The sequence below is a fragment of the Bufo bufo genome, chromosome 1 (genome assembly GCF_905171765.1).
Source record: "Bufo bufo chromosome 1, aBufBuf1.1, whole genome shotgun sequence".
In the NCBI taxonomy this organism is placed as follows: domain Eukaryota; kingdom Metazoa; phylum Chordata; class Amphibia; order Anura; family Bufonidae; genus Bufo; species Bufo bufo.
In genome coordinates, this window is record NC_053389.1 from 555456680 (window position 1) to 555469861 (window position 13182).

At 46.1% G+C, this 13182-nt stretch overlaps 1 protein-coding gene across 1 annotated transcript in view; it reads right to left on the reverse strand.

The window, feature by feature from the left end:
• Window positions 1–13182, reverse strand: part of SLC26A3 (solute carrier family 26 member 3) — a 67473-nt gene that overhangs the window by 34231 nt on the left and 20060 nt on the right. The window contains exon 10 of the mRNA XM_040414010.1: window positions 6882–6959. Coding sequence (XP_040269944.1) covers window positions 6882–6959 — 78 coding nt within the window. The remainder of the gene's footprint in view (window positions 1–6881; window positions 6960–13182) is intronic.

Sequence of the window (13182 nt, forward strand, 5' to 3'; positions counted from 1 at the left end):
CCTCCCGTCCCCGTTGTCTCCGTGCCCCCATACATATATTTATCTATCATTGCGATGTTTCAATGTTATCACCTTCTTTCTGGTAACTTCTATGTGGGGAGAATGGAGAAAAGGGGGACAAAAAAAATACAGCAAAACGAGCAGCAGCAACATACGATATATCTGTCTAAGTATTCGCCATTCTGTATGGTAAGTTCCCATATGTGCCGGAACACAAAAATCAATGATTCTAGAGCCTCACCGCTGTGACATCACATCGTCTGTCTCCTAAGTGAACCATAAGAGATATTCTCATGATATTGTACATGTCCGAATGACATGACAGCTGTGAGGCAGTTGGATCATAGTTATTGGAGCGAGTGCATACAATTAATTAAAAATAACTATAAAATAAGATGTCCACAAATGTATGGTAATTATAAAAACAAGGCAAAACCATGTCCGAACCATGTCCGAACTTCCCGGAAATGTTCGGGTTCGGGATCCGAACTTCGTCCCGAACCAGAACCCCATTGAAGTCAATGGGGACCCGAACTTTTCAGCACTAAAAAGGCTGTAAAACAGCCCAGGAAAGAGCTAGAGGGCTGCAAAAGGCAGCAACATGTAGGTAAATCCCCTGCAAACAAATGTGGATAGGGAAATGAATTAAAATAAAAATAAAATATATAAAAATAAACCAATATCAATTGGAGAGAGGTCCCATAGCAGAGAATCTGGCTTCACGTCAGCAGAGAATCAGTCTGCGTGTCATAGCAGAGAATCTGGCTTTACGTCACCCACCACTGGAACAGTCCATTGTCAGATATTTAGGCCCCGGCACCCAGACAGAGGAGAGAGGTCCCGTAACAGAGAATCTGGCTTCATGTCAGCACAGAATCAGTCTTCATGTCATAGCAGAGAATCAGGCTTCACGTCACCCACCACTGGAACAGGCCACTGTCACACATTTAGGCCCTGGCACCCAGACAGAGGAGAGAGGTCCCGTAACAGAGAATCTGGCTTCATGTCAGCACAGAATCAGTCTTCATGTCATAGCAGAGAATCAGGCTTCATGTCACCCACCACTGGAACAAGCCACTGTCACACATTTAGGCCCTGGCACCCAGACAGAGGAGAGAGGTCCCGTAACAGAGAATCTGGCTTCATGTCAGCATAGAATCAGTCTTCATGTCATAGCAGAGAATCAGGCTTCACGTCACCCACCACTGGAACAGGTCACTGTCACACATTTAGGCCCCGGCACCCAGACAGAGGAGAGGTTCATTCAACTTTGGGTTGCCCCGCAATATAGTGGTAAAATGAAAATAAAAATAGGATTGAATGTGGAAGTGCCCTGGAGTACAATAATATATTGTTAAGGGGAGGTAGTTAATGTCTAATCTGCACAAGGGATGGACAGGTCCTGTGGGATCCATGCCTGGTTCATTTTTATGAACGTCACCTTGTCCACATTGGCTGTAGACAGGCGGCTGCGTTTGTCTGTAATGACGCACCCTGCCGTGCTGAATACACGTTCAGACAAAACGCTGGCCGCCGGGCAGGCCAGCACCTCCAAGGCATAAAAGGCTAGCTCTGGCCACGTGGACAATTTGGAGACCCAGAAGTTGAATGGGGCCGAACCATCAGTCAGTACGTGGAGGGGTGTGCACAGGTACTGTTCCACCATGTTAGTGAAATGTTGTGGCGTGGTGACAAAACTTTTCCACATCTCTGCCATGCTAACCCTGCCCTCAGAGGAGCTGGCCGTGACACAGCTGCGTTGGCGACCTCTTGCTCCTCCTCTGCCTTCGCCTTGGGCTTCCACTGGTTCCCCTGTGACATTTGGGAATGCTTTCAGTAGCGCGTCTACCAACGTGCGCTTGTACTCGCGCATCTTCCTATCACGCTCCAGTGTAGGAAGTAAGGTGGGCACATTGTCTTTGTACCGGGGATCCAGCAGGGTGGCAACCCAGTAGTCCGCACACGTTAAAATGTGGGCATCTCTGCTGTCGTTGCGCAGGCACTGCAGCATGTAGTCGCTCATGTGTGCCAGGCTGCCCAGAGGTAAGGACAAGCTGTCCTCTGTGGGAGGCGTATCGTCATCGTCCTGTGTTTCCCCCCAGCCACGCACCAGTGATGGGCCCGAGCTGCTTTGGGTGCCACCCCGCTGTGAACATGCTTCATCCTCATCCTCCTCCACCTCCTCCTCATCCTCCAGTAGTGGGCCCTGTCTGGCCACATTTGTACCTGGCCTCTGGTGTTGCAAAAAACCTCCCTCTGAGTCACTTCGAAGAGACTGGCCTGAAAGTGCTAAAAATGACCCCTCTTCCTCCTCTTCCTCCTGGGCCACCTCCTCTTCCATCATCGCCCTAAGTGTTTTCTCAAGGAGACATAGAAGTGGTATTGTAACGCTGATAACGGCGTCATCGCCACTGGCCATGTTGGTGGAGTACTCGAAACAGCGCAACAGGGCACACAGGTCTCGCATGGAGGCCCAGTCATTGGTGGTGAAGTGGTGCTGTTCCACAGTGCGACTGACCCGTGCGTGCTGCAGCTGAAACTCCACTATGGCCTGCTGCTGCTCGCACAGTCTGTCCAGCATGTGCAAGGTGGAGTTCCACCTGGTGGGCACATCGCATATGAGGCGGTGAGCGGGAAGGCCGAATTTACGCTGTAGCGCAGACAGGCGTGCAGCAGCAGGGTGTGAACGCCGGAAGCGCGAACAGACGGCCTGCACTTTATGCAGCAGCTCTGACATGTCGGGGTAGTTGCGAATGAGCTTCTGCACCAGGCAAGGGATGTGCGTCAAACCGGCTAGTCCCAGAGCTGCAACGAGATTTCGCCCATTATCGCACACCACCAGGCCGGGCTTGAGGCTCACCGGCAGCAACCACTCGTCGGTCTGTTGTTCTATACCCCGCCACAACTCCTGTGCGGTGTGGGGCCTGTCCCCCAAACATATGAGTTTCAGAACGGCCTGCTGACGTTTACCCCGGGCTGTGCTGAAGTTGGTGGTGAAGGTGTGTGGCTGACTGGATGAGCAGATGGACGAAGAGGAGGAGGAAGCTGAGTAGGAGGAGGAGGAGACAGGAGGCAAAGAATGTTGCCCTGCGATCCTTGGCGGCGGAAGGACGTGCGCCAAACAGCTCTCCGCCTGGGGCCCAGCCGCCACTACATTTACCCAGTGTGCAGTTAGGGAGATATAGCGTCCCTGGCCGTGCTTACTGGTCCACGTATCTGCGGTTAGGTGGACCTTGCCACAGATGGCGTTGCGCAGTGCACACTTGATTTTATCGGACACTTGGTTGTGCAGGGAAGGCACGGCTCTCTTGGAGAAGTAGTGCCGGCTGGGAACAACATACTGTGGGACAGCAAGCGACATGAGCTGTTTGAAGCTGTGTCCACCAGCCTAAATGACAGCATTTCATAGGCCAGTAGTTTAGAAATGCTGGCATTCAGGGCCAGGGATCGAGGGTGGCTAGGTGGGAATTTACGCTTTCTCTCAAATGTTTGTGAGATGGAGAGCTGAAAGCTGCCGTGTGACATGGTTGAGATGCTTGGTGACGCAGGTGGTGGTGTTGGTGGTACATCCCATGTTTGCTGGGCGGCAGGTGCCAACGTTCCTCCAGAGGCGGAGGAAGAGGCGGCGGCAGCAGCAGAAGAGGCCGAGGCGGCAGCAGCAGAAGAGGTAGCAGGGGGAGCCTGAGTGACTTCTTTGTTTTTAAGGTGTTTACTCCACTGCAGTTCATGCTTTGCATGCAGGTGCCTGGTCATGCAGGTTGTGCTAAGGTTCAGAACGTTAATGCCTCGCTTCAGGCTCTGATGGCACAGCGTGCAAACCACTCAGGTCTTGTCGTCAGCACATTGTTTAAAGAAGTGCCATGCCAGGGAACTCCTTGAAGCTGCCTTTGGGGTGCTCGGTCCCAGATGGCGGCAGTCAGTAGCAGGCGGAGTCTCTTGGCGGCGGGTGTTCTGCTTTTGCCCACTGCTCCCTCTTTGTCTTTTGCTACGCTGTTGGCTCGGTCTCACCACTGCCTCTTCCTCCGAACTGTGAAAGTCAGTGGCACGACCTTCATTCCATGTGGGGTCTAGGACCTCATCGTCCCCTGCATCGTCTTCCACTCAGTCTTGATCCCTGACCTCCTGTTCAGTCTGTACACTGCAGAAAGACGCAGCAGTTGGCACCTGTGTTTCGTCATCATCAGAGACGTGCTGAGGTGGTAATGCCATGTCCTCATCATCAGGAAACATAAGTGGTTGTGCGTTAGTGCATTCTATCTCTTCCACCCCTGGGGAAGGGCTAGGTGGATGCCCTTGGGAAACCCTGGCAGCAGAGTCTTCAAACAGCATAAGAGACTGCTGCATAACTTGAGGCTCAGACAGTTTCCCTGATATGCATGGGGGTGATGTGACAGACTGATGGGCTTGGTTTTCATGCGCCATCTGTGCGCTTTCTGCAGAAGACTGGGTGGGAGATAATGTGAACGTGCTGGATGCACTGTCGGCCACCCAATTGACTAATGCCTGTACCTGCTCAGGCCTTACCATCCTTAGAACGGCATTGGGCCCCACCAAATATCCCTGTAAATTCTGGCGGCTACTGGGACTTGAGGTAGTTGGTACACTAGGACGTGTGGCTGTGGCAGAACGGCCACGTCCTCTCCCAGCACCAGAGGGTCCACTAACACCACCACGACCATGTCCACGTCCGCGTCCCTTACTAGTTGTTTTCCTCATTGTTACCGTTCACCACAATAAGAAAAATATTATTCGGGCCAATGTATTGAATTAAAATTCAGGCCTTTTTTTTTACAGACACCTAACACTGTCTGGCTATCTATTTAGGTACCGTATTACACTAATACAGGCACACAAGTAATGACAGATTTGGTTGAATATAAATGTGAGGCCTATTTTTTACGCGCTGTGTGACAGATATACCTTTAATCACAGAATTAGACTTGTATCTGCACGGTAGCGTGTGTGTTAAGTTTTTCAGAATGACACTATCAGCACCTTCAATCTAAGATATCCTTTTTGGGATAGATTTAAAGTAGGCCTGATATAGCAGAAACTACTAATTTTGAGAATGGCAAATTTGGGAATAGTTTTTCAACCCAGAACAAAAACTGTGCTTTTATGGTCACTAAATATAACTTGACCAGCTAAAACTGTACTGATTTGGAGGAATAGAAATGTCAGGCCTATTTTTTAGGCGCTGGGTGATAGGCTCAACTTGCCCCTGATGTAGTATATGGCCAAAAAATAACCACACTATTGATGGTTAAATGCACTTGGGTGACACAGGCTCAGCCTGCACCTAATGTAGTATATGGCCAAAAAATAACCACACTATTGATGGTTAAATGCACTTGATGAAAGCTTGACCCTGATGTAGGATATAGCAAAAAATAACCACACTATTGATGGTTAAATGCACTTGGGTGACACAGGCTCAGCCTGCACCTGATGTAGTATATGGCCAAAAAATAACCACACTATTGATGGTTAAATGCACTTGATGAAAGCTTGACCCTGATGTAGGATATAGCAAAAAATAACCACACTATTGATGGTTAAATGCACTTGGGTGACACAGGCTCAGCCTGCACCTGATGTAGGATATAGCAAAAAATAACCACACTATTGTTGGTTAAATGCACTTGGTGGTAGCTTGTGCTGGCGCACCACAAGTCACAAAATGGCCGCCGATCACCCCAGAAAAAAGTGATATAAAAACGCTCTGGGCAGCCTAAAAAAAGTGAGCAATTCAATATCAGCACTTCAATGATCCACAGCTGGAGATCGATCACTGAATTAAGTCTTTTGGAGGAGTTAATCTGCCTAATCTCGCCCTAACGTCGCAGCAGCAACCTCTCCCTACGCTTGTATCAGCAGAGTGACGTGCAGCGCTACGTGACCCAAGCTTATATAGAGGCTGGGTCACATGCTGCACTGGCCAATCACAGCCATGCCAATAGTAGGCAAGGCTGTGATGGCCTCTTGGGGCAAGTAGTATGACGCTTGTTGATTGGCTGCTTTGCAGCCTTTCAAAAAGCGCCAAGAAAGCGCCGAACACCGAACCCGAACTTTTACGAAAATGTTCGGGTCCGTGTCACGGACACCCCAAAATTCGGTACGAACCCGAACTATACAGTTCGGGTTCGCTCATCCCTACTGATAACCAATTTTTCTGTGGTGGACTAATCAGAAATTCAGAAAGCACCTATAAGCTGTCTGACATACACATTTATACCTCAAGTGATTTTTACCTTACCGTCATTTGTGATGTTTTATCCTTTTGTTATTTAATTTCTGTACAACTTACGTATCTTGTATGACATTTTAAAAAAAATAAAAATAATTGAATATTTGAGAACTGTACTAGTAGTAGTAATAAAGTAATTTGCTTTGAGCAGTCCTCCAGATATTGAGTGCCATATCTTCATTTTTTACAATTTTATTAACTTCTTGGTGTTTTTTGGAGTTAACACTTAGATAGTGAGCACCTTTTCTATCCTACGGATTGGTAGAGCCACCCCATTCTGTGAACATTATCCCTGCTCCAGCCTGAGCTCCTGTGATATATCTGGTGCAATTCTACACAGCCTGTCCAAGTTGACACCATCTATAGGATTGGTAAATCTGGCCCAAAGTGTCAGCCTATTGTGAATGCTCTAGTGGACTACTTGAATCCTGCAATATATCAAGTTCATTTTTTTATATGAACCCTTTAAATAATGATAGTTTCTGATTATACATTTCCTTAAAAAATACACAAATTCATATCAGCTTATAAAGGTTACTTAGCAGCCAGTTATTCTGACCTAATACAACATAAAGTATACCGTAGTTGTCATTGCATTTCTTGTTATATTAAATCACAGTAGAACTGAGTGTACCTTTGGTAGTGGTTCTAGGAGGTATCCAACAGCCAATATTACAATCAAAACAAGCAAACCAGATATTATTCCAGCAACCTACAACATAATAAGATTACAATATGCATAAAACAGTAGAATAACTGCAACCTACAAATGTGGGTCACTGAAAGACAGTTAAGTTTTATCATTGCTTATGGGATGCGGCATAACCTCCAGCAATTATTTTGTATACAACCGGAATGTGACTCATTGAGTCATTTTTCGAAGCGGGATGTGAGAGAAAAAAGAATCACAATAAAATTCCCAGTACTTGGGATGTTTCCTTAACGTCGGAAATCTGATTGAAATCAGATTACAAAGATTTTCCAATAACTTGCCCATTGACCTCAATAATCTTAATCATAGCAGAAGTAATAAGACTTAAATAAGACGTAAAATGCACGTTATCAGCAATTTAAAGGAAATCTGTCACCCCGATTTTGGACCATTACATGCAGTAATACATGAGTAGTACTGCAGATATGGAGTCCAGATCACAATTTTTAATTTTTCATTTTCTTACTGCCCCCCTGTTCCCCCGCTGTCAGTGCTCAGAGCTGCACTGAAAATCATTGTCAGGACTGCCGTGCGTACACATGAGTCCTCTCCATTATGTTAGAACAGCACAGCCGTCCGGACTGTGTATTTCACTGCAGCTTTGAGCAGTGACAGCAGGGGAACAGGGGGCACTAGGAAAATTTGAAAATAGTGATCTGGTCTCCTTATCTTGCAGTACAACGCATGCATTACTGTAGAAAATAGTCCAAAATTGGGGTGACAGATTCCCTCTAAATCCCATAGAATAGAATAATTTATAGAATCTGTTGATGGATCCTCTGTGATCAGTTTTTGTTATTAAAAAGATGCAAATGTGAACTCCGCATTCCCTTATGGCAGTCTGAGCTCCTGATGACTCTAACTAGAAGAAACACGTCGAGCTAGGACGCACTGCTACTGAATGATGCTATGCCTTGCTAGTGCAAAGGATTGGTCCCCTTATCTGCGTTCAAAATCATTCATTTAGCAGATGGTGTGGGATTCCATCCGTACATTCCACAGATAGGGTGTATACAAATTCCCCAGTGTATGTGGGGCACCCTTGTGGATCCGCATTAAGGAGGCATGTCCACTTCACTGTATTAACAGAGCCTCAGGTGCCTTCATTCATACACCTGTCTGTACTTTCCCCAGCAACCAAGGGGTCAATTTGGGCTCTGCAGTGAAATGGTCTCTTGTTGTAATTTGGCTTCTTACTTTCTAGCTTGTTGGGCCCGTATATGGGGTGTAGTGCAAATTTGACACATGCCGGACTCACAGCTCAGAAACATTATTCAGCCAATACACGCCACCTGTGGCAATAACAGGGGGGTGGTGATGTTTTAAACACACAATTATCACCCTTGACACTCAAGACTCATATACTGTAGTCCTCTGTGTGTCATTATATGTGTTTGCCACTTATAAGTTTTGTCCAAGGGATTCATGAGTTCCTTCCCTTTTTTAATGCATATCGATTAAAGTGTTAGTTTTTAGCGCCTCCTTTTCTTTCTGTGAACACACCCTTATTTCCCTCCGATCACTCGCTATAGTTGGGGCTCCAGATGATCGTTTGGGGGAGCCCTGGATGTTGTATGGGTGCCTAGCAGGAAGTATAGTAGTGCGATGTCCAGCATGTGATGACGTAGAAGTTAGTAAACCAGGCCAGCTTAAACACAACAAATGTCCTTCTTTACTTGAAAATAAAATAGTTGTGGTACATCCAACAACGGTCTGTACACAGTGCAAATTCTCGCTAGATGTTTGTGCATGAGTTAGGGAATGTTAGAAGCAATGGCCCTCTGGTTATACTATTTCTTGCTAAAGTCTCTCTCATTCGAATCTCTAACTGGCGACTGTATTAAATCAATAACACCTACAATTCACAGGGCGATTTGCAGGTTTAATGGGACTGGCCAAGGGGTTCCTGAGGTGTGTAGGGTGTCTTAACTTATTACTTCTCCACAGCAGCAGGGTTACTTCTCCACAGCACAGTTCCATCTCTCTGAATGGGATTCTTTTGGCTGAAAACATATGGATTTTTGCGTGTCCTAATAGGAGTGTGGAACTGGTTTTCAGTCGCAGAAATTTCTGCAATAAAATTAGCTGCATGTGGAGGCACCCTTAGACTTTGTCTGTTCACACTGGCATTTTTCCATTTCTATCTGGAATCTGTTGCTTTTTGACAGAAAGAAAATTGTTAATGAAATCTGTCAGGGTTTTATTGTGATCCTTTGGAAAACATATCAAACATCTATCTATCCATTCTTCTATTCAGTTGTGGGTATAGATTATAAAACATTTATTAGGAGTTTTTTAAAGTTGCGACAGAGCTCCGCCCCCGTCCCCATTATAGTCAATGGGGACGGACCGGCAGTTCGGCGGCACGGCGAAATAGCGGCAGGACGGATCCGACAGGGTGAACAGCCTGTCGGATCCGTTCTGCCGCTAGTGTGAAAGTAGCCTTAGCCACCCGGTTCCTCCCCTCTTGGTAGGTGTGGGCTGGTCCTACTCCCTGCCAAGAGGGGGAGTTGCTGAGAAGCAACCAAGGGGAGAGTATGTTGGTCAGTACTTTCATTTAAGTGTTGTGATCCATCCATGTATTATCTATGTATTCAGCTTGGTGAACCCTTGCTTATCACTTGATAGTCTCTGTGGAGATCTTATTATATGGCATTGATGCATTTACCCTTGTTATTTATTAATTGTATAATGGTGTGATTCACATTCATTACTATATTCTTCTCACTATGGATGTATGTAGCTTGGGTATCTATTAGGCACCCTATATAGCTGTGACTCACATTCATTAATACATTCATTATTGTGTATTCAGCCTGGTGAACCCTTGCTTATCACTTGATAGTCTCTGAGGAGATTTTATTATATGGCATTGAGGCATTTACCTTTTGTTATTTATTAATTGTATAATGGTGTGATTGACATTCATTACTATATTCTTCTCACTATGGATGTATTTAGCTTGGGTATCTATTAGGCACCCTATTTAGCTGCAGTCATCATATCTCACAGCACTTTTTGAGTTAGATGTATATCTTGCACTGAGCAGTGTATTTACTGACTATGATACATTTGGATAGATTGGAGGCTTGGGCAGAGAAGTGGCAGATGAGGTTTAACACTGACAAAATGTAAAGTTATGCACATGGGAAGGAATAATGCAAATCACCCATACATACTAAATGGTAAAACACTAGGTAACACTGACATTGAAAAGGATCTAGGAATTTTAATAAACAGCAAACTAAGCAGTAAAAACCAGTGTCGGGCAGCTGCTGCCAAGGCCAATAAGATAATGGGTTGCATCAAAAGGGGCATAGATGCCCGTGATGAGAACATAGTCCTACCACTTTACAAATCGCTAGTCAGACCACACATGGAGTACTGTGTACAGCTCTGGGCTCCTGTGAACAAGGCAGACATAGCAGAGCTGGAGAGGGTTCAGAGGAGGGAAACTAAAGTAATAACTGGAATGGGGCAACTACAGTACCCTGAAAGATTATCAAAATTAGGGTTATTCACTTTAGAAAAAAGAAGACTGAGGGGAGATCTAATTACTATGTATAAATATATCAGGGGGCAGTACAAATATCTCTCACATCATCTATTTATCTCCAGGACTGTGACGAGGGGACATCCTCTGCGTCTGGAGGAAAGAAGGTTTGTACAAACATAGTAAATGATTCTTTACAGTAAGAGCAGTGAGACTATGGAACTCTCTGCCTGAGGAGGTGGTGATGGTGAGTACAATAAAAGAATTCAAGAGGGGCCTGGATGTATTTCTGGAGTGTAATAATAATTCAGGCTATAGCTACTAGAGAGGGGTCGTTGATCCAAGGAGTTAATCTGATTGCCTTATTGGAGTCAGGAAGGAATTTTCCCCCCCTTAAAGAGGACCTTTCACCGATCCTGACATTGTGAAGTATCATGACATATACAGCGGCGCACAGGGATCTCACTGCACTTACTATTATCCCTGGGCGCCTCTCCGTTCTCCCGTTATGTCCTCCGGTATGTTCGGGAAATTGGTTATAGTAGGCGGAGTCTTCCCTTGTTCTGCTGGGCGTCTCCTTCTTCTAGGCTGTAGCTCTGGCCAATCGCATCGCAGAGCTCACAGCCTGGGAGAAAAAACCTTCCAGGCTGTGAGCTCTGCACTGCGATTGGCCAGCGCTACAGCCTAGGAGAAGGAGACACCTAGCAGAACAAGGGCAGACTCCGCCTACTATAACCAAGTCCCCTAAGTCTCCGCCTACTATAACCAAGTCCCCGAACATACCGGAGGACATAACGGGAGAACAGAGTGGCGCCCAGGGATAATAGTAAGTGCAGCGAGATCCCTGGGCGCCGCTGTATATGTCATGATACTTAGTTCACAATGCCAGGATCGGTGAAAGGTCCTCTTTAAGTGGGGAAAATTGGCTTGTACCTCACAGGTTTTTTTTTGCCTTCCTTTGGATCAATTTGCAGGATAACAGGCCGAACTGGATGGACAGATGTCTTCTTTTGGCCTTATATACTATGTTACTATGTCTAAAATACAGTAAATAACTGTTATGCTTGCCCATAGCAACCAACCACAGTACAGCTGTCATTTTTATAGTGCTCTTGAATTTAAAGCTATGCAGTAATTGGTTGCTATTGTAAGAAATACAGGTTTTGGAAATAATATATGCATTATATTTTATTAATTATGAGGGATTCATTTGTGTGAATCAGAGACGGGTATATGACTGTACGTGTGTATACTTCATTAGTATGTATCTAGCTCCTTTTGTCTTAGGCCTCATGCACACGACCGTTGTGTGCATCCGTGGCCGTTGTGCCGTTTTCCGTGATTTTCTGCAGACCCATTGACTTTCAATAGGTCTGTTGAAAACACGGAAAATGCACCATTGTTTATCTGCGACCGTGATCCGTGTTTCCTGTCCGTCAAAAAAATATGACCTGTCCTATTTTTTTGACAGACAACGGTTCACGGACCCATTCAACTCAATGGGTCCGTGAAAAAACACGGATGCACACAAGATTGGCATCCGCGTCCATGATCCATGGCCGTTGGCAACTTTCACACAGACGGATCGCAGGATTCGGAACATGATTTTAACTGGGGGGGGGAGAGGTGAGGCCGCACTGGCCACCAATGATGGGGGATTCGGAACGTGATTTTAATTAGGGGGGGAGGGGAGGCCGCACTGGCCACCAATGAATGTAATATAGGGGAGGGAGGGGGGGTCTGCCCCCTCCTGCCTGGCAGCACCTGATCTCTTACAGGGGGCTATGATATGCACAATTAACCCCTCAGGTGCGGCACCTGAAGGGTTAATTGTGCGGATCACAGCCCCCTGTAAGAGATCGGGTGCTGCCAGGCAGCAGGGGGCAGTCATGTACACAGTTCGTAGGATATTCTAACTTGAAGCGTCCCCATCACTATGGGAACGCCTCTGTGTTAGAATATACTGTCGGATCTGAGTTTCACGATCTAACTCAAATCCGATGGTATATTCTAACACAGTGTTTCCCAACCAGTGTGCCTCCAGCTGTTGCAAAATTACAACTCCCAGCATGCCCGCACAGCCAAAGGCTGTCCGGGCATGCTGGGAGTTGTAGTTTTGCAACAGCTAGAGGCACACTGGTTGGGAAACACTGTTCTAACATAGAGGCGTTCCCATGGTGATGGGGACCCTTCAAGTTAAAATATACCATCGGATTGGAGAAAACTCTGATCCTATGGTATATTAACTCCTGACTTTACATTGAAAGTCAATGGGGAACGGATCCGTTTGCAATTGCACCATATTGTGTCAACGTCAAACGGATCCGTCCACATTGACTTGCATTGTAAGTCAGGACTGATCCGTTTGGCTCCGCACAGCCAGGCGGACTTCCAAAAATCAAGGAAGACCCACGGACGAAAAAACGGTCACGGATCACGGACCAATGGAACCCCGTTTTGCGGACCGTGAAAAAATACTGTCGTGTGCATGAGGCCTTACTTGGATTCTCATAGATAAAGGTCCTGGAATATCCTGTATCTCTTACATATGCTGATAGGTAGAGAACAAAAGGCACCCAAAATGTGTGAATAAGAGACAAGGGGTCATAAAATGCCAAGATTCAGTTTCTGGGCAGGCCCACAGACTCTCAGATAACTGATATGGGGCGTTGACAAGGATGGGGGTTGAGAGCTTTCAAGGAATAAAAGATCCATGTTTGGGTTATAGAA